The following is a 22,475-nucleotide window of genomic DNA, read 5'->3' on the forward strand; positions in this document are numbered from 1 at the left end:
GAATACTGATACTGACCAAGTACAGTAATCTCGAGCGCTTACCTTGGGCCAGGCGCTGTGTTAAGCACCTTGGGTGCGTGATTTCAGTCGTCCCTGCTGCAGCCCTGTAAGGGGACTGCAGGCACAACCTCAGAGAGAGCCCAGCCTCTTGGGGCGCAGGGTCAGATGTGGACGCTGGAGATTTGTACAAAGTGCCAAGGAATCCAGAAAAATGAAGCAGTGACGTTTGAGCTGCGTTTTGGGGCGAGGATTTAGGGATTTACAGTCACTTTTAATCTTTCCTGGTGAGTTGATAAGATCTTCCCAATTTAGAATTAGAAGGGACCTTGGGAGTGGTGTAGCCTGGCACTCTCCTTTTACAGCTGAGGACGCCCACGGCTCACCGAAGAGATTAACCTGACCAAGATCATATGGTCAAATTAGAGGCAGAACACGAACCTGGAACCAAGGTCTGCCGAACCCCCTTCTCAGACCAAGGCAGATTATTCAGTATGGAGCCTCTGATGTTATCTGGAGCTTTGAGAAAGATACGCAAGAAATAGGGCCCTACTTATAAATTAGAGCGTATAATTTGGAGGAAGGGGTTTGTAGCGTGAGCAAGATAAGGTACATGAAAGTGATGTTTCAGATTTTGAGATTCCCCCCCCCCCGCCCCCCAAACTGCGAAAACTCCTGAAACATTATATCATACTTGCGGCAAGTGAAGAGAAGTTATTAATGGGGAATTTCCTGGCAGTTCAGTGGTTAGGACTCAGTGCTCTCACTGCAGAGGGCCCAGGTTCAATTCCTGGTGGGGGAACTAAGATCGCACAATCCGCGAGGTGCAGGCAAAAAAAAAAAATTAATAATAGTAATTGAGTGCCTGCTAAGTATCACTCCCTATAGTGTGCTGTTTATGTATGAATCTTTTTTTCTTGCAGCAATCCCATGAGATAGGTATTACTTCTATTCCATTTTACAGATGAAGGAACCAAGGCTCAGGTACTTTAGAAATTGTACAATGCCAGTCTAAGTGGTAGAGTTAGGGTTTGAATTCAGACACCTTCAACTGCAGTATGGTAACTATACTACTTTGCCCCAATGAAAAATTAAAATACAATTAAAATTGTGCAAAATACAATTTTAACTTGCTAATGGAGAGATTACTTGTCCAGCAACTGAAACTGTCTAGAACATGACTGAGAACAGGAATAAGTAAGTTAAAAAGTCTGGAAGTAATCACCTGTCACAAAGCATATACACTTCATTTTTGGAAGACTCTCTTTAACTCTCAAAGAGTATGTGGTGGAGTTCCATACATGTACTTATTTAGCTTAGGAAAATTCAAGCATTCCTATTTGAAAAAGAATAATTTAAGTAACTTGGTAAAATATTATTTTGCACAGACAGGCTATTATATATTGTGTGAATATTTCTGCTATTATATCAGCTGCTAAGGGAATTAAAAAATACCTGTGCATAATAAGTATTCACATGTTCCCAGTGGACAGAGGATGTTGAGACAAGATTAAGGTATTTGCTAAAATTATATCCAGGTAGATTAAACGTCTTTTCATCTGCCTTTGACTACCTTAGAGGTAATATTTACTGAGAGTCAACTGTATATAGTATTCTGTCCTCAGTGCTTTTGGATATAGAAATATTATTTAACAACTTGTGCTCTCAAGCATCTTGTTTGTTTGGGGAGATGGTACTCCACATATAGACCAAAGATATTCCACATGGCAGGATAATACTATTGGTGAATGGATGGTACAGGTAGCAATTGGATAGAGAAGGAGTTATCCAGGCATGGGGCTGGGGAAGGCTACAAGAGAAAGAAGACTTCAGTCCAGGTGGGAAGAAACCAAGTCTTTCCCTTTTGAGCCATCAAAAGTTCTACAGCATTAAGTGTTTTCTCTTCCCCTGCCTTTCATTTCTGTTCTCAATTATGGGGCAAATAAGAATAACATCTTCACCTCCATTATTAGGAAGTGTGTTAAGCAGAATTTGAAAGGGGTTTTTCAGTTCTGGTGAAGTTTTGCTTGAGGTCATCTCAGCAGTAGTTTTCCTAAAAAATAACTTTCCACACTAAGTATATATTTGTTGAACTCTCTCATTAAATTTGAATTACGTGGTGGTGGGGGGCTGGAAATTTTGGTGATTTGTAAATAATGAACTGTATCACCCTTATTTTTGCACACCATATTGCTTTGTACTTTGAACTTAATAAAAACTACTGCACAGATTAAGAAGTCTGCTTTTAAATGTCACAAAGCACAGACATTTACATTGGTGATTGGGAAGAATAAATAATACTGTTTACGAGGGCAGCATTTCCCAAAGTGTGATACGGATGGTTTTAGGCAGTATGTAGAGAAATATTTTGAGGCTGAAAAGCATCGAGTAGTGATCAAGAGCTTGGGTTCTGGAGCCAGCTTGCCAGAGTTGAATATGCTCTGGGGCAAATAGCTTAACCTTAGATTCCTCATCTGGAAACAAGAATAATAATATAATACTCCATACCTCACAGAGTTGGTGTGAGGATTGAATTAAATACACAAAGCCCTTAGGACAGTATATTAACTATTACTAATTTAAGTTTAAAAACTGGTTTAATTTGAAGAAATAAACAAGTAAAGCTAATAATACAGCTGGTACTCAGACAAATGACAAAAATCGTGGAAGTGCTATATGACTGTAATTTGGAAAACATTGTTTTAAGGCCTCAGATCTCAAACTGTTTGGTTTGAGCACTCTAACACTCTTAAAAAGTGTTGAGGACTTAAAAGAGCTTTTATGTGGGTTATGTGTATCAATATTTACTGTATTAGAAATTAAGACTTCAAGAGAAACCTTTTAACTTTATTAAATAGAACAGTAACCTGTTACATGTTAACATAATGACATTTTTAATGAAAAATGTATTTTGCAAAATAAAATAACTTAGCAGGAAGAGTGATATTGTTTTACATTTTTGCAAATCTCCTTAATGTCTGTATTATTAGAAGAGAGCTGGATTTTTGTATTTGCTTCTGTGTTCAATCTGTCATGACAGGTTGTTTTGATTGAAATAGATGAAGAAAATCTATACTCACATAGGTATGTAGTTGGAAAGGGAGGCGATTTCCATCATCTTTTCAGATAATTGTGTGTATTCCTCTTTAAAACTCAACAAGAGGTAATTTCTTAAAAGGTTAATTATAATATGGAATCTGAACTCATATCAGTGAACTTTTCAGACTTGGTACACTCAAGAGAGAACGAGAGTGTAAAAGGCAAATAATGTCTTAGTATTAATATGAAAATAGTTTTGACCTTGTAGACTTTCTGAGAGAATCGTGGGAAGGGCTTCAAAACCTGAGACCCTATACCACACTTTGAGAACTGCTGCTCTCAGAGAATGCCTTATTTATTTTCAAGTCGATTTTATTTTTGTCACCAGTAGAGGGCAGAGGAGACTACTTTATTAAGGGGCTCTTGGAAAACAGTTAATAGCTTTTGTTTTAAGTCGCTTTCTTTGTGTCCCATGTTTGGGTTCCAAGATCTTATAAAGTCACAGGAGGTCACTTAGACATTGCTTAGAGATCTTAATGGTTAGTGGCAACAAGCTATGAAAACACTCATTTTCTTTTTAGGTATATATTACCCAAACAAACCAGATATTTATGCCAGTGGGTCAGAACACTTGCCCTGAACAGTCCTAGAGAAATATTGGAAAAATCTTACTCTTCTGATTCTCACTATGTTGAAAAAAAAAAAGTGTTATTGTTCGTTTTTCTTTTCATAGAGGTAGTTAATATTCCTTACAGTAAAGCTTTTAAAAATATTAGAGAAACTAAAAGAAGATTAAAATGACCTTAATCCCACTATCCAGAGATTACATTTCGGGAATTATATATATTTTTTGTTTACAGAAATGATCTCATATACTGCATATTGTTTTATAACCTTAAAATATGTTTTTAGTACAGAAACAATACATAGTTGCTGTGGAAAAAATTTTTTAACATAATGAGGCAAAAAAGAAAAATCACCCAAAATCCTACCATCCAGAGATTATCACTGTTAATATTGAAGTATAGCTTTTGAGGTCTTTTTCTATGTGTGTACACATGCACACACATGTATATATTTTAATAAAGTTAGGTTCATTCTGTTCTTTTATTGTTCAGTTTTCAGAATAATACATTAGTGTCACAGCAGTCTCCAAAGGTAGCCAATGGAGTGATTTTTTTGTTTTGTTTTATTATGAATAGAGTTTTGTGTATACATGTTTCCGTTATTGTACTTATTATTTTTAAAAATTTATTTATTTATTTATGGCCACATTGGTCTTTGTTGCTGCGTGCAGGCTTTCTCCAGTTGTGGCGAGTGGGGGCTACTCTTCGTTGTGGTGCAAGCTATTGCAGTAGGTTCTCTTGTTGAGCACAGGCTGTAGGCGCGCAGGCTCTAGAGCCCAGGCTCAGTAGTTGTGGCACACGGGCTTAGTCGCAGCATGTGGGATCTTCCTGGACCAAGGCTTGAACCTGTGTCCCCTGCTTTGGCAGGCAGATTCTCAACCACTGTGCCACCAGGGAAGTCCTGTACTCATTACTCTTGATACTCTAATTGTTCCATTTGTGGCCTGTGGGACCCATTCAAGTTGGCTGTTGGACTCTTTGATGTGACCCTAGTAACCCTAGTAGTCTTTTGATTGCTTCTTTGCTTTCAGGCATAAGATATCTCAGACTCATCTTATACATTTCTTGCTGCATTCTTGAAAACAAATCTCTTTAAGAAAAAGTGATATTTAGAGACCACAAGATAGACACTAGTGACATTTATTGCCACTGAAGTGTCATTGCTTCCAGACTTTTTCAATGATTGGAACTAGGAAATATGTGGATTTCCAGAAGACAAAAAACAAATCGAGAGTTCGTACTGATATTCCCAATTAAAATGAAATATTATAGAGTTTAAATTTTTCCTAACATTTTGAAAAATTTTAAGCTTATAGAAAAGTTGAAGGAATTTTACCTTGAAAATTTGTATACCATGACCTAGATTCTTTAACATGTATTTGTCCACCTAGCCATTCTTCTTTACTATATTTTATATTTTTATCTTGGTATGTTTTTATCTTATCTGAAAATATTGGTTCCTAATGAAATTAATGTAGTTATTTACTTATTTCATATATATATATATACACACAAATATATAGTTACATATTCATATATAATATATTCACACATGTATATAATATTTTTAAATGACAAATCATACATTACTATCATCAACACACCTGCTGTTTCTAAGGGATTTTTGTTTGTTTGTTTTTGTCCTCAGGATGTACAAAGTTCTATATTTCAAGTCACTTGAAATAATTCTCTGTGTGGTTGTGCTGCTAACTTGGTTTAGAGTAGGAGTTGGCACACTTTTTCTGTAAAGAAGCAGGCAGTAAATATTTTGGGCTTTGTGATCCATACTGTCTCTGTCACAACTATTTACCTCTGCTGTTGTAGCTCGAAAGCAGCCCAAGATAATATGTAAATAAATAGCATGTCTATGTTCCAATAAAACTTTACTTGTAGAAATAGGTGGTGGGCCTGATTTGACCTGTAGATTGTAGTTTGGCAACCTTGGATATAAAGCATAGATTAGGTTCATTTGTTTTCTATTTATTTATTTTTAGAAGATGTTGGGGGTAGGAGTTTATTAATTTATTTATTTTTGCTGTGTTGGGTCTTCGTTTCTGTGCGAGGGCTTTCTCTAGCTGTGGCAAGCGGGGGCCACTCTTCATCGCGGTGCGCGGGCCTCTCACTATCGCGGCCTCTCGTTGCGGAGCACAGGCTCCAGATGCGCAGGCTCAGTAGTTGTGGCTCACAGGCCTGGTTGCTCCGTGGCATGTGGGATCCTCCCAGACCAGGGCTCGAACCCATGTCCCCTGCATTAGCAGGCAGATTCTCAACCACTGCGCCACCAGGGAAGCCCTGTTTTTTATTTTTAGGAATATTTTGAATTTTCTTTTTGATTTAATTTTTTTAACTATGAAAAAAATACAGGGCTCCAAAAGGAAACCTCTAAAACTCATCCCTGTCTCCTCTCCACTGATCTCTCCGTCTCTCTATAGACAACTCATTTTAGTTAATTTTTAATTTGTTTTTCCACTGCTTTTTTAAAAAATAAAAACAAATAATATATTTCATGTTCCTTCCCATTGTAACACAAAAGTTATCATACTGTATACATTCTTCTACACCTTACTTTTTAAATTCAGTACGTCTTAGTGATCACTGCATAGTGGTACACAGAAGTCTTCCTCTTTCCCTTTTACAGCTGCATGGTATTCCATTATGTGGATATGCTACTGTTTATTCATCAGTTCTCTATTAATGGATATTTGGGTTGTTTTAAGCCTTTTGTTAATGTAAGAATTACTTTTACTGGACTCAGTGGGTCCATCGCTTGGGGTGCTTAGCCAATGAACACACCAAGTACTTTGTTTTTTTAAATAAATTTATTTATTTACTTATTTATTATTTTTGGCTGCATTGGGTTTTTGTTTCTGTACGGGGGCTTTTCCCTAGTTCCGGCGAGTGGGGGCTACTCTTTGTTGTGGTGCGAAGGCTTCTCATTGCGGTGGCTTCTCTTGTTGTGGAGCACCGGCTCTAGAGCACAGGCTCAGTAGTTGTGGTGCACAGGCTTAGTTGCTCCGCAGCACGTGGAATCTTCCCGGACCAGGGCTTGAACCCGTGTCCCCTGCGTTGGCAGGCGGATTCTTAACCACTGTGCCACCAGCGAAGTCCCAAATACTTTCTTAAAGCAGAAGACAAGTAAGGAGTCAGGGAGATAGTGTTACTGAGTCCAGGCTCTTACTGCTCACTGCTCTCCCATGACAGGCCAATAAATCGAGAGACAGGTGTTGGGGCAGGGAATAGCGGCTTTTTCCGGAAAACTGGCAGACTGAGAAGATGGTGGACTAGGGTCTGAAAGAACCATCTTACCTGAGTTAGAATTCAGGCTTCTTTTATACTAAAAGGGGAAAGGGTGTGGCTTGTTGTTGCAGACTTCTTGGTACTGGCCGGACCCACATTCTTGCAGCTGTCCGCATAGGTCTAGTTATGATGTTCCTGTAAACCTCCAACTGAGAAAAATGTTTTCTCTTCTCCAACTTTTTATCTCTATGTGAAAGGAAAAGTGTTATACCTTTAAAGGTCAAGTCTGGGAGGCAGAGCATTGAGAAAAGGCTATCATGTATATTTCAGGCAATAGGCAACATTCTTTTACAAAGGTTCGGAGCCAGCATCACTAAGTACAGACAACAGGGCACAAAGGTTAGAGCTAAAGGAATAGCTCCAGTATGGAGTCAGGTTTGTTCTTTGTTACAGTAGTTCTCAAAGTACTGTCTCCCCTAACCACTGGACCAGGGAAGGTTTAAGCCTGGGGGGCATGCATATTCATGAAATGGCAGGCATGATCATCCGTAAGCATTATAATGAGGCAACAGTTACTCCAGGTTGCCCCAAACTGCAAGCAAGCAGGTGCTTGGGTGTTTGCTTGTACTGTAGTATCTTGCTGGATGTATTGTAACCCTTTTAGGACAGCTGGTATCTGGAACTTTCTGTGATTTAATGATTTAAGTCAGTTTCTGCAAAACAAAGCACACTTTGATTCAACCCCATCCCTCCCCTACTGCTGCCTAGCTAACAATATGGCAATGAGTAGCTTTGTGTATATGTCACTTTGCATTTTTGCCTGTGTATCTATCTTAGGATAGATTCCTAAAAGAGGGATTGCTGGGCCAATGGTTAAATGCTTATGTAATTTGCTAGATATTGCCAAATTTCTCTTCTTAGGGATGTACCATTTTAGCCCCTTACCAGCCATGTATGAGAGTGTGTGTTTCTGTAAAACACAAAATGTGTTATAAAAACTTTTGGATTTTAGCCACTTGATAGATGGGAAGTGATATTTCAGTATAGTTTTAATTTACTTTTCTCTTAGGAGCAAGGTTGATCATATGTTCATGTTTAAGAGCAATTTGCATTTCTTTTTCTGTAAACTGTTCATATCTTTTGCCCGTGTAGTGTTTCATACTCTGTTCACTTTAGAATATATTTAGTGAACATGTCATTAAATAATGTTCAATATAGTTTAATGGCTTCAAATAATCCATTTTTCATTCATTCACTAACTACTTATGTTGAACAGCAACTGTGTGTCAGACAGGCCTTGTTCCAGGCAAGAATACAGCAGTGAACAAAACAGAGCAACATCCCTGTCCTCAAGGAGTTTTTATTCTAGTTGGTGGAGAGACAATAATAAACAAAATAAATATTACATATACATATAGTATGTTGGATACAGGTAGACCATAATTTACTCAACATGTATTTCTAATTTTACACTATTATAAATAATGCATTGTTGAACACCCTTTTAGTTACCATCAATTGCAGTTTGATCCTTTCTTAGAAGATATATTAATCTTAGTTTTGAAATCTATTGCTGCTTGAATTCATTTATATTTTCAACATTTTATTATGGTTTTATAACCATAACCCACCTTTTCATATTATGTTTTTAGTAGTCATCCTGGGATTACAATGTACATCCTTAATTTTTCACAATCTGGTCAGAATTAATATTGTACTACTTCACAGAACTCATAAAAACCTTGCAACTATAAGGGTCCTTTTACAGCTCCCCACCCCTTTTAGGTTTTATGCTGTAGTTTTCATGTTTATCTATGTAAGTTATAAATCCCATAATACAATTTTATAAATTTTGCTTTAGACAGTTACATATATTTAAAGAAATAAAGAGGAAAAAATTAAGTCTTTTATATTTACCCACATATTTACCATTTCTGATGCTTTTCCTTCTTTCCTGAAGATCCAAGTTTCCATCTGGTACTGTTTTCCTTCAGCTTGAAGAACTTTAACATTTCTTTGTATTCCAGATCTGCTGGCAGTCAGTTATCTTAGTTTTCATTGTTCTGAAAATGTCTTCATTTTACTTTCATTTTTGAAGGTTACTTTTTATTGGATATAGAATAGTCAGTTGGCAGGTTTTTTTTTCCCCCTGTCAGCACTTTAAAGATGTTTTTCTGCTATCTTTTAGCATTCATTGCTTGTGATGGTTATTTCACAGCCATTCATAGCGTTGGTCCCCTGTAAGTGTCATATTTTTCTGACTGCTTTTAAGATTTTCTCTTTATCTCTGGTTTTAACAATTGACTATGATATGTGTAGATGTTATTTTCTTTCTACTTATCCTGATTGGGCATCACTGAGCTTACTGAATCTGTAAATTTATGTTTTTTTCACTAAATTTTAGAGAATTTTGATCATTATTTCTTCAAATCCTTTTGTGCTCCATTTTCTCTCCTCTTGTTCTAGTTAGTCTCTATTTTATTACAAATATATCATTTGATATTGTTCACAGATCCTAAAGCTCTATTTCTTTAAAATGTTTTTCTCTTTGTTGTTCAGATTGGATAATTTCTAGGGATGTATGTTCAAGTTCACTAATTTTTTTTTTTTTTGGTCATCTCAAAGCTGTTAAGTACATCAATTGAATTTTTTTTAATTTCAGGTATTTTATTTTTAAATTCTAGTATTTCCATGTGGGTTTTTAAAAATACTTTGTACTTTTTTGCCGAGAGTCCCCATTTGTTCATTCATAATGAATACTTTCCATCACATCCTTTTTTTTTTGGCTGTGCCGTGTGGCATGTGGGATCTTAGTTCCCCAACCAGGGATCAAATCCATGTCTCTTCCAGTGGAAGTGCAGAGTCTTAACCACTGTACTGCCAGGGAAGTCCCTCCATCATATCCTTGAACATAGTTATAAGAGCTGCTTGAAAATCTTTGTTCAGTCTGACACCTGGGTCATTTAGGATCAGTCTCCATTGATTGTCTTTCTCTTGAGGTGGGTCATGTTTTCATGTTTCTTTATCTGTCTAGAACTTTTGGATTGTATAATGGACATCATGTAGTATATGCTGTTGAAACTCTGGATTCTGTTATAGTCCTCCAGAGAGTATTGATTTTTTTTGTTTTGTTTTTCTTTTTTGGCTGCACCTTGTGGCTTGTGGGATCTTAGTTTCCTGACTGGGGATTGAACCCACGCCCTCGGCAGTGAAAGTGTAGAGTCCTAACCACTGGCCCACCAGAGAATCCCTGTTTTGTTTTGTTTTAAAGTAGGCAATTAACTTGACTGATTTCCTACTCCAAGCTCTGTCTCTTCTGTGGTGGGCAGCAACTCTTTTCAGTTCTTTTAATCTTAGCTGACCTATTTGAAGTTCTTCCCACACATGCTTAGTTCAAAGATTAGCCAGAGATTTGGGCACAGTTTATATAGAATTGGGGGCTCTTCCTCTCTGGTTCTATCCTTTCTGATACTTCTCTTCTTATTTTCCACCTGCTGTAGTTGCCCTGAATTCTGTGCTTTGGTTCCCAAGCCAGTAAGACAATGGGTTTCTCTTAGAATTTTAGCTATGCTATGCGGCGAGTGGGGGCTACTCTTCATTGCAGTGCGCAGGCTTCTCATTGCAGTGGCTTCTCTTGTTGTGGAGCACCGGTTCTAGGTGCACGGGCTTCAGTAGTTGTGGCTCGTGGGCTCTAGAGCGCAGGCTCAGTAGTTGTGGCGCACAGGCTTAGTTGCTCCACGGCATGTGGGATCTTCCTGGACCAGGGCTTGAACCCATGTCCCCTGCATTGTCAGGCGGATTCTAAACCACTGTGCCACCAGGGAAGTCCTAAGGAGATCTTTATTAACTACTCTTTTCATTCATTCTTTTACTCAGTCAACTAACAAATACTCATTTGGGGCTTACTTTATGTACTATGCAAAGCACAGACCAAACAAGAGAGGCATGGTGTTTACCCTCATTAAGTTTAAACTCTGATAGAGAAGAAAGAAAATAAACACCAATAAAATAATTACTGATTGTGATAAGTACTACGGAGGAAAGAAATTGGGTGTTATCACAGAGTTAATAGTGTGGGGCATGGCTTTTAGATTGGTCAAGGAAGGCCACCCCGGAGGAGATAATATTTAGATTGAGGCTTCTAGATACCTATGACTCAGCATTTCCACTTAAGGTATATACACATCAGGAGTGTATGTGCACACTTCCACCAAGAGAAGTCTATTTTAAATATTAAGAAGATCTGATGTGTGAAAAGTAGACTTCTGGGAGAGGAGGAGTATAAGTAGGGAAACCAGTTAAGAGGCTGCTGCCGTAGTTCAGTTTAAAGATGTTCATGGCTTAGAGGTAGGTTGTAGTCGTGAGGTGGAGAAAATTGAATGAATTTGAGAAACATTTAGTATGCAGAACAGACAAGACTTGGTGATGGATTGGATAAAAGAGAAAAGGAAAAGGATGGAGACGTAACCAGTTAGTAACCTGGTTAGATTGTAGTAGGGAGTGAAAGGTACTCGTGAGAATCAACAATTTGTTGAATTTCAAATGCCTAAAAACATCCAAGTGGAGATTTCATTCAGCGGTTGGAAATATGTCCCTGGAACTTAGAGGGTAGACATGAGCCAGACATGTAAATTTGGGAGCTGTTCGCTTACAGATCATTTTTAAAGACCTGGGCCTGAATAAGATTGTCGAGGAAGAGAGTGCAGAGTTCAGGACCAGCGTTGGAACATTTTGATATCTGGTAGAGGAAAAGAAGCCAGCGGAGGAGACATTGCAAGACGGCCGTGGAGGTAGGAGGAAAACCTGGAAAGAGTGCTTGCTGTCCCAGAAACCGAGAGAGGAGTGTTTCAAGGAGTGAGTCAGCAAGGATGTCAACTGCTGAGAGTGTATATGAGCTCCTTCACCGGGAGAGGGCAGTAAAGACCATTTTAAGAAAGTTCAGGAAAAATTGAGAATATATATTTTGGGGGGAATGTGATTAAGTTAATCTTTCTGCACCCTTTGTCTATATTCTGTGATCTGCCTCACTAGAATGTAAGTTCCATGAGGGAAAGGACTTCGTTTTGTCCTTTATCCCTGGGATCTAGAACAGTTTGACTGAATGAACCTTCTGTAGTAAATGTTTAGCTTTTTAGATTTCTGTTCTGGCTACAGTTTAAGCCCAGTAAGTTGATTAAGACCTGGCCTCTGCCCTCAGAAACAATCTAGAAGAAGTATATTAGGTACACTATCCTAACTACATCCAGAGTGCTATAGGAAGGCAGGGAAAGTGGTCTTGAATTCTGCCTAGGTTAGGGTGGCACAACTACTTTCTAGAAGTAATGACATCTGAGCCAGGCCTCAGAGGATGAACTGGAGGAGGCAAGGCATTCCACATGGAGGAAAGTACAGTTTGTTTTCCATGTATGTAATTTCCTTTATCTTTCTTCAAAAGGATCAGGCTCAAGTTCACTACAGATCACGAAACATGATGTCCTGTTGACTACTTTAAAATCTAACCTGTCTGCTTTGGAGGACAAGTTTCTGAAGGATCCTCACTGGAAGCAGTTGAAACTCCTAAGGGATGAAATTGCTAATGAGGCAGAATGGCGACAAGACTGTATGGATGTCACCTGGCGTTTTACTTCCCAAACCTTACTGTTGCTGTTGTGCTTGAAGGAAACCATGATCCGCCTTGCAGTTGAGTTCAATCCAGGTAAACCCAACCCGAGGACTCCAGAAGCTGCTCCTGCCCTGAGCCCAGATACACTTAGTATCTCACAGCAAAAGACTGTCCAGTCAGTTTTGCAGTTTGTAGTTACCTTGGGTGTCTGCCCCTATCTTGTGCCTGGTGTTGGAGTCCCTGTGAGTTACAGGACTGAGTTTGGTGCCGTTGTTCAGGACGTAGTGTGTCTCGGTGCTGCCCCCAGTGCACCCCGGAGACTGTACACCAGCTGCAAGGTCCTCCTAAATGTTGCTCAGCACGCATCTCTGGGGAGCTTGATTTTCTGCCGCCATTTTGGGGATATCGCAGCAGGTCTGTGCCAGCTGGGATTCTGCCCAACCAAGAGAAAACCGCTAAATCCCGAGGAAGAGGTAAACATACGTTGAGAGAGTGTGTGAGAGTCTGTGTGAATATGTGTGTGTACTTGTGTGTAGTTGCTATAAAAGACAGTCTTAGTTCTTTGGAAAAGTGCTGATGGAAAGATCTAGAATTTTTATTGAATGTCCAAGTATCTCTGGTGGATAGATGATTCTTCATAGGGGGTTGGAGCTTTCATTTATTAAATACTAGTCCTTTCACACCTGGGGAGTCCATTTCACCTGTCCCTTCTAGCCATATTTTGAAACAGCTGTTGCAGGCTATTTCTTTGAGCCTCTGTTTCCTCTTTTGTAAAATGTGTTTAATAATTGCAAGGTGGCTGTGAGGATTAAGGATAAAGTGTATAAAGTACCTAGCCCAATCCCCAGTAGTGCTCATCAAAAAGTTATTACCATTAATATTAAACTATTCATGCCTCCTTCATTAAGTTCTTGGGAGGATTAAGGGAGATAAAGTATGCAAAGCACTGGGTACACTGCACAATCCAGTCAGTGTTCGTTGTTGTTATTATTAGATGATAAGGGTATGTGCCTGTGTTTTGCTGACAGTCAGTAAGGATTTGAGTGTCTGGACTATAAAGGTGCCGTGGAGGTTACAGAAGCATTAGACGTGGTCCTTTTCTCAAACAGCTCACACAGTAATTGGTGAGACAAGGCTCACAAGTATAACAGCAGTGACCACTACTCCCCCACGAGAGGACCACCAGCATCAGCACGGGAACCTAACCAGAAGAAGCTGTTAAGATATAAATGTATCCAGGGTCGCACGTAGGGTAATTCCTTCCCTACTGCAGCCAGATTTCATAATGCCCACTCACCTCATTTCTCTGTCACCTTTCTATGTCACCCTCCAACTTGTTCCTTTTCTGTTTGTTCTCCTCTTCTATTCCCTCTTCTGCCTATGCTCACAAAACAAAACAAAACAGAAAACATTTAAAAGCCATTGTCACCCGAGTAGTGACACGAAATTATGAGCTCCCCCAGTGCATTACATTTTGTGGAGCAGAGCTCTGTGCTCTTTACAACAGGGTGTGAATCTTGACAGCTCTATCAGTGCCTGCTGCCTGCACTTCCTTGAGATGGGGGTCCTGGAATTGCTATTGCTAGCGCTAAGCAGTGCCCAGGGGTCTCAGAGGAGAGAAAAGAAAAGAGAAACACAGAGAAAGGACCAAGTGAGGGGGTGGGAGGAGAAGGGGAGACACGGTGGGTGTACACTACAAAGCTGGACAAGTCCCAGCAATAACTGCTGCTCTAAGCAACACCTATACCACGGTTTGCTAAATTGTAAGGGGCAGGACTCTGAGAGCTTGACTGTAAGGTTACCAAACGGAGACAGTCTCTTGAGGCTCAGAGAGGGGGCCCAATTAAATAACACCCTTCTTTGCTGCCCAAGTTCTGAATCAATTAGAAGACAGTTAACAGAGTACGAGATGACAAGTCAAAATGTCCTCTTTATTACTCATAAAGGCAGAGTTGGAAGGTATATAGAGGGAGACAAACGGGTCTCCTAACAGTGCATTCCAGAATTAGACACAATTCTCACCCAGTTTTAAAGAGTGCCAGAAAACTGCAGCGCCTTCTGCCCCTTGGCAGGGGACATGCCCCTGAAAAATCTACGGCAGGGAAGAGCAGAACAGAACGTGTGCTCGCTCCCAAGAGATAGAAGAGGAGCGAGCTCATCTGTGCGTGCCAGAACTCACCAATCAGATAAATCAGTGCGATCTCCTGCCCAGAAGTGGGTGAGGGGATGGAGATAGGGCCAGGAGTGTTTCAGTATTATAGCTTCATCCAGGTAGAAGGAAATCAAGAGGCAAAAGAAGCTTGCCTCCCTCTCCCCTTACAAGCATCTTTGTTCAGTATTGCAAAGCATTGCCTTCTATTGCCTGCCTAGTTTGTATTTCACAAAAGCCAAATACGTGTTTCTTTTAGGTGTTAACCGAAGACGAAAGAGCCCTGTCTAGGAAGGCTCTGAGAGACATCTTGGATCAAGTGTATCAACCATTAGCAGTCCGAGAATTACTTATCCTCCAGGGAGGACCACCCCAGGTATGCATGCCTGGGGACTCTTGTGGGTGAATCTTTAATGATAGTGTGTGGTGTACTGTCTTCTTCTCCTGGGAAATTAATCTAGTTGAGTCTTATTTCATCTTTTAGATTGTTAAATGTATTTGTAGAGCTAAATTACACTGACCTTTGGGATAATTTAAAAGGATATTTCTTTTAGTGGAATGATGGACACTGTTCCCAGGAATATTGTGATCATTTTTTAAGGCTTATGACAAAAATATATTTTATTCATTCTCAAACTGGATCTTTTTTTTTTCTAAACTAAAATTTGGCTGTTTGACAATACATTCTTCTGGCAGAAGTGTTTGGACATCTTATTCTTTGAATGGAGTATTTGAAGTCAAGAAATTAAAATTAGAGCTATTAATGGACTATTCTTAGATCCATTTTTGAAAAACGTAATAGTATATATTCTGCTAGGCATCAGATAGTTTCTTTTTTCATTAAAAATAATTATTTATCCAAAATGATTTAATTTGATGATGTAGCTGGATTTATCTATTTTCTTTCAGTACCTAAATTTTAGTTATGAGTTTAGGTGAGTAAAGCATGAAGGGCCAAAGGAATTGGCTGTAGGACCAGCTGAAGCTGACTACAAAGATATCTCCTAGTTTAAGTCATTTTCATCTCGTCCTTAGAATATTACTGTAGCCTCACATTGGGCTCCTCTGGCTCATACTCTGCTTCTCTGAATGAGTCCACAGTTTGCCAGATTAAACCAAATACACTATAAGGGCATGATGAGAAAGAGGCTCTGGAGTTAGGCACACTGGTATTCAACCCCAGGGTGCAGTTGTTTGAATTAGTAAAAGCCTTTCCATCCCTCAGTTTCCTTACCCATAGAATGGGGATGGGGATGACAACAGACCCTTCCTTATAAGTTCCTTTTGAGACTGTGGGGGAGGTACTCACCGCAGTGCATGGCACATCATAACCCCTTCAATATATGGTAATTATTGATCTTCTTTAAATAAAAGAGAACAGGCTAGTTGGGATTAAATGTTTTTCTTTTTTTTTTTTTTTTTTTTTTTTTTTTTTGCGGTACGCGGGCCTCTCCCGCTGCGGAGCACAGGCCCCGGACGCGCAGGCCCAGCGGCCATGGCTCACGGGCCCAGCCACTCCGCGGCATGTGGGATCCTCCCGGACCGGGGCACGAGCCCGCGTCCCCCGCATCGGCAAGCGGACTCTCAACCACTGCGCCACCAGGGAAGCCCTAAATGTTTTTCTTTTACCAAGTTTTATGCTCACATAGTTAGACACAATGAATGACCACACCATAGTTTGCGTTCTAGCCCAAAATAAGGGACACGAAATCTGTTTTGTTCATGGCGGCTCCACAGAGCTCTCAAAAAGGAGTTCTTGAAGAAATCGAACTCTTCTTGAAACTGCCATGTCAAAAGGAATCAGAGCAGCTGAGACCATGGAGGCAAGGACTAGTGTCCTTTCAGTGTTGTGAACTGTCCTCTTAGTGGTGAGTCATGTTCATAGGAGTCTTCTTCGGAAGCTAGATTTGATTGGAAGGACTGCATTCAGATTGGTTACATTAACCTTGTGTCCCCCAAATCTGTATTTTATTCACAGACATGTTTGTCTATTTCTGGGTTTGAAATTTCACTTGATACTTCACTTGAAGAACTTTCACTATATTTTTACTTTCTTAAAAGTGATGCTGAAGTAGGTTTTGTAAAGGAGTCTTTTTTTTAAGGGAAAAATTTTGCTCTTTTGAAGTCTGTATAGCATACGGTTAATCATCAGTATGACTCAGTATATTTGTATATTTTTAATTTCTACATATCTGTTACACTGACATTCAGTTCATACCTTTCCCTTCCTTTTTCAGTCCCACACGGATGGGAAGACACAAGTTATGTGTCAGGCCCCAGCTTGGCTCCGGCGTCTATGTGGGCAGCTCCTCTCTGAAAGGTTGATGAGACCCAGTGGTGTTCAGGCAGTAGTCCGGGGCATTTTGGAAGGAGCAGGTGGTAAGAAATAGATGTTTGTTACTTTGGTATCCACTTTCCTTTGAGTCACAGTGAAATATTGGTCTTTAGCATTTGACTGTAAAACCTGATGGAGACTAGACTTTGTGGAGAGTGAGGAGGTTAAACCTTAATGAGCTCCTTTTCCAAAGAAACTCATTTTCTTGCCATTCTTCCATAAATAGTTGTGATACACTGCTCATGTTGTTGACTAATATTGTCAACTGTTTCAAATAACTTACACAATCAGAGGAAAACATTGCACAAAAAGTTTAAGTAAAACCCTATAGAAAACGTGAAATTCTCTGTGGAAAAGAGTCAGGGTGCTAAGAGTACTTCACCTCAGGACTTAAAATACGAAACAGTTCTCCTGAAGCTGGAGATACCCAAGAGATGCAAACTTTGGGATGAAATTTTAGATTCACTTCCACAATTATATTCCCTTAGTCCTCATTAATAGAAAGAAGGTTCATTATCATGTTAAGTATGGTAGTAGTTTTTAATTTATATTTTTTGATTTTTAAACAAAATCATACATGCACATAGTTTAAAGAGTCGATGGGTCTATAAGGCTTTTAGAGAAAAATAGCAGTCCTTGGCAGCATTTCACTCCATTTCCCATCCTCTGAAGCAACCACTTTGATCATTTTTAGCAGGTTTCTTCTGGTATTTACCTCTTTTTTTCTAACTGTAATGCGGTTACAGCACTTTCTTAATTTTTCAGTTTTAGGCATCATCTGTCAACTCACCATCAGTGAAAAAGGATTTTGTTATCTTTCACAACCCTACCATCATTCACCCAAGCATACTTCCCATCCCCTTAATATAGTCATATATATATATATTTTTTTTTTTTGGTACGCGGGCCTCTCACTGCTGTGGCCTCTCCTGTCGCGGAGCACAGGCTCTGGACGCGCAGGCTCAGCGGCCATGGCTTACGGGCCCAGCAGCTCCGCGGCATGTGGGATCCTCCCAGACCAGGGCACGAACCCGTGTCCCCTGCGTCGGCAGGTGGACTCTCAACCACTGCGCCACTAGGGATGCCCTATAGTCATATCTTAGTTTTGGTTAGATCAATATTCAGTGTTTATACTCTTCTGTGTGATTACTGTATACAGCTGAGCTACTGTAGTATACTTTTTTACACACTTTTGTACTTGGAGTTAATAGCTATCTGTTTTGTTTGTCTGCTTAGTTTTGTATGTACTTATCACTAATCTGTTTTCAGACTGTGTCCCAGTTGTTTAAATCTCCTTTTAATACATTCAAATACATTAGCTATTCTATCCGTTTTATCTTCTTGAAGACATCTCTGTCTCTGAGTCTTCTGTTATTTGGACTAATTACCTCCACAGAGCTGTCATCCTAGGATCTCCCTTCACCTTTTTCCTGGTGATCCCCTTGGCTTTCTTTTGTATTTGGTCCCTTGTCTCCTGTATCCCCTGCACGTTAATTTCCTATTGCTGCTGTAACAAATTACCACAAACTTAATTGCCTTTTGATGGAAATAACATTTAAACTGAGTCCTGAATGCTGAGTAGGAATATGTTCATTGAAGAGTGAGGGAAGACTGTATAGTTAGAGAGGATCCATGTAGGAAGGAACTGACATAGGAAAGAACAGTGTTTTTGAGGAAATTTCAGTATGGGTAGAGCAGGGAGGGTAGAGAGTGCAGGGAAAGTGGTATGAGACGAGGGAGGGGTGTGAAATGAGGGTGGAGGGGTGGGCAGGAGCCACATCATGGAGGCATTTAGGCCTAGTTCAGGGTTTTGAACTTTATTCTGAGGGCAATGAGATACCACTGGAGGGTTTTAAGGAGAGAGACAGGATCAAATCTACATTTTAGAAATATATTTCTGGATGTATTGTGAAGAATGGGTTGAGTAAGAGCAGAAGCGGGGAAAACAGTTAAGAAGAAGCAGTCATCTGAGAGATCACAGTGGCTTGGATCAATGCGGTGGCAGTGGAAATGCAGAGAAATGAATGAATATAAGACGTATTTAAGGGGAAGAGTTGCCAGAACTTAATGAAGGGCTGGTTATGTGGGGAGGGAGGAGGAGAGAGAGAATCGATCTTGACTTTCCATTTCTGGGGTGGTCAATGTACCTTGGTCCTGTCAGACAAAAGTGAGGTCAGTGTGGTTGGCAGACATTGGTAGATTTGGTCTGCAGTGGCTGTAATGTTGCCTCCCCAGTTCTGCCTGCAGTGGCTTCTAGGACCAATGAAATGGAAAATTAACAGTTACCTGTGAAAAGTTGTCACATGCAGATAGGTCCTTGCATCTTCTTTTTCCAGAGAAAGCTTAGACTTCACCCAAGGGCATGCAAATTGGGGAGCTTCTATAAGAAACTTAGAACCCTAATTTTGCTACTTATTCATATGTGAATATATATATGGTTTATTCTCAGTGATTTGAGGCAGTTTATATTTACTCGTATATTTGCCATTTCTGGTGTTCTTCGTTTCTTTGTGTAGATCCAAATTTTAATTCAAATTTCCTTCTGCCTGAAGAACGCTAACCTTTTTTATAGTGCAGATCTACTGGCAATGAATCCCCTTAGCTCTTGTTTGTTTGAAAAAGCCTATTTCGCCATCTTTTTTGAAAATATTTTTGCTGGATACAGAATTCTAGGTTGATCGCTTTTTCTTTTAGTGCTTTAAAGATGTTACTCCATTGTCTTCTGGCTTGCATGATTTCTGATGCAAAGTCTACTGTCATTTTTGTCTTTGTTCCTCTGTATCTGATACACCTTTTTTTTCTAGCTGCTTTTAAGATTTTTCTGTTTATCACTGGTTTTTAGAAATTTGATTATGATATGCCTTGGTGTGGGTGGTTTTCTTCATGTTTTTTCTGCTTAAGTTTTCTTAAGCTTCTTGGAGCTGAGGGTTTATAGTTTTCATCATATTTGGAAATTTCTCAGACATTATCTTCAAATATTTTTTTTCTGTCTTCCCTTCTTTTCTCTTTCTGGAATTTGAATTATACCTAATATTATACTTAATATTGTCCTAAAAGATACTGTTTCTCTGTTGATTTCTTTCAGTCTTTTTCTCTCTGTGTTTCATTTTGGATAATTTCTATTGCTACATGTTCAAGTTTATTAATCTTTTATTCTGCAGTATCTAATCTGCTGTTAATTCCATCTGCCATATTTTTCATTTCAGATTTTTTTTTTTTTTTTTTTGGCTGCGCTGCACGGCTTGTGGGATCTTAGTTTCCTGAACACGGATTGAACCTCGGTCCTTGGCACTGAGAGCGCAGAGTCCTAACCACTGGACCACCAGGGAATTTCCCTCATTTATTATATTTTTCATTACTAGAGGTTCAGTTTGGGTCTTTTTAATATCTTCCATTTCTTTCCTCATTATGATCATTCTTTTCTTTACCTTTTTGAAAATAGAGAATAAGTTTATAATAGCTGTTTAATGTCCTTATCTCCTAATTGTCACCTCTGTTTTTATGTGTCTGTTTTTACTGATTTTCCCTTCTTATTATGTTCCTTTTTGCTTCTTTGCATACCTAGTAGGTTTTTTAAATTGAGAAGTTATTCACATACCATAAAATTTACTCTTTTAAAGAGTACAGTTTAATGGTTTTTAGTATATTCACAGAGTTGTGTAACCATCACCAATATCTAATTCCAAAACATTTTCATCATTCCCCCCAAAAAACCTCTTACCCATTAGCAATCACTCCCCATTCTCCCCTCCTCCAACCCTTTGTAAGCACTAATCTACTTTCCATCTTGATGGATTTGCCTATTCTAGATATTTCATCCAAATGGAATCATGCAATATGTGGTCTTTGGTGTCTGGTTTGAGTCACTTAGCATAATGTTATACCATGAATCAGTCCTTTGTTCCTTTTTATGACTGAAAATATTTCACTGAATGGATATGCCTGGTAATTTTTAAAAAAATTTATTTATTTTATTTTTGGCTGCGTTGGGTCTTCGTTGCTGTGCACGGGCTTTCTCTAGTTGCAGCGAGCGGGGGCTGCTCATTGAGGTGCATGGGTTTCTCATTGAGGTGGCTTCTTTTGTTGTGGGGCATGGGCTCTAGGCACGTGAGCTTCAGTAGTTGTGGCATGTGGGCTAAGTAGTTGTGGCTCGTGGGCTCTAGAGCTGAGGATCATTAGTTGTGGCGCACGGGCTTAGTTGCTCTGCAGCATGTGGGATCTTCCCGGACCTGGGATTGAACCCATGTTCCCTGCATTGGCAGGCAGATTCTTAACCACTGTGCCACCAGGGAAGTCCCTTGCCTGGTAATTTTTTTTTTTTTTTTGCGGTACGCGGGCCTCTCACTGTTGTGGCCTCTCCCGTTGTGGAGCACAGGCTCCGGACGCGCAGGCTCAGCGGCCATGGCTCACGGGCCCAGCCGCTCTGCGGCATGTGGGATCTTCCCAGACCGGGGCATGAACCCGTGTCCCCTGCGTTGGCAGACGGACTCTCAACCACTGCGCCACCAGGGAAGCCCTCCTGGTAATTTTTTAATGTATATTGGATGTTTTAATTTTACCTTGTTGGGTGCTAGATTTTGTTGTATTCCTTTGTTGGGTTTTGTTCTGGGATGCAGTTAATTTTCTTGGAATCAGTTTGAGCCCTTCAATCCTGGCTTTTAAGCCTTGTTACTGTGCGTCTAGAGCAGCCTTTAACCCAAGGTAATTTGGCACCACTACTAAGGTAATACCTTTCTGATATTCTGTGTATTAGGAGGCTTTTCCATGCTCACTAGTGGGAACATTAACTATTTCAAGCCCTGTGTGAACTGTGGGGATTGTTCCTCCTACTCCTTTCTGTGGTTCTTGCCTTGGGTTTTTTTTCTCACACACATACACAGATCATACTCCATGAAAGACTTGAGAGAGGATTCCCCTGCAGACCTCTGGAGCTCCCTCTTTGTGTAGCTTTCACTTCTCTGGTGTTTTGCCCTGAAAATTCTAACTGTTTTGGTCTCCCTGAACTCTGAACTGTGTTTCTTTAATTCAACAAGGTGGCAGGCTTCGTTTGGGCTCTCCTTAGCTGTGGTGTAGCCTCAAAACTCTCTCTAGGTAATAGGCTAGGGTATTCATGGGACTCACTTTGTTTGCTTCCATTCTCTTAGGGTTCAGTGTCTTGGGCTGCTTGTTGTCCAGTGTCTGAAAACCGTTGTTTACGTATTTTGTCCCATTTTCTAATCATCTAAGATGGTAAGGTAAATCTGGAACCTGTTACTCCACAGTTTTGGTTTAAGACAGTTTGAGGGCTTCCTTGGTAGCGCAGTGGTTAAGAATCCACCTGCCAATGCAGGGGTCATGGGTTCGAGTCCTGATCCAGGAAGATCCCACACACCGCAGAGCAGCTAAGCCTGTGCATGACAGCTACTGAGCCTGTGCTCTAGAGCCCGCAAGCGAGCCACAACTACTGAGCCCATGTGCCACAACTACTGAAGCCTGCATGCCTAGAGCCTG

The 22,475-nt window shown here is 39.9% G+C and overlaps 1 protein-coding gene across 8 annotated transcripts in view; it reads left to right on the top strand.

The window, feature by feature from the left end:
- Positions 1–22,475, top strand: part of TANGO6 (transport and golgi organization 6 homolog) — a 181,899-nt gene that overhangs the window by 3,719 nt on the left and 155,705 nt on the right. For all 8 annotated transcript variants that reach the window (XR_016390871.1, XR_016390872.1, XR_016390873.1 and 5 more), the window contains 3 exons: positions 12,334–12,974; positions 14,910–15,026; positions 16,888–17,029. Coding sequence is in view for 4 of the 8 variants with exons in the window: in XM_022583341.2 (XP_022439049.2) it covers positions 12,334–12,974; positions 14,910–15,026; positions 16,888–17,029 (900 nt within the window). In the remaining 4 variants the exon portion in view is untranslated. The remainder of the gene's footprint in view (positions 1–12,333; positions 12,975–14,909; positions 15,027–16,887; positions 17,030–22,475) is intronic.

This window comes from Delphinapterus leucas, chromosome 20, assembly GCF_059928025.1.
Source record: "Delphinapterus leucas isolate spDelLeu-1000000601 "Yukka" chromosome 20, BTC_Dleu_Yukka2, whole genome shotgun sequence".
Taxonomy (NCBI): Eukaryota; Metazoa; Chordata; class Mammalia; order Artiodactyla; family Monodontidae; genus Delphinapterus; species Delphinapterus leucas.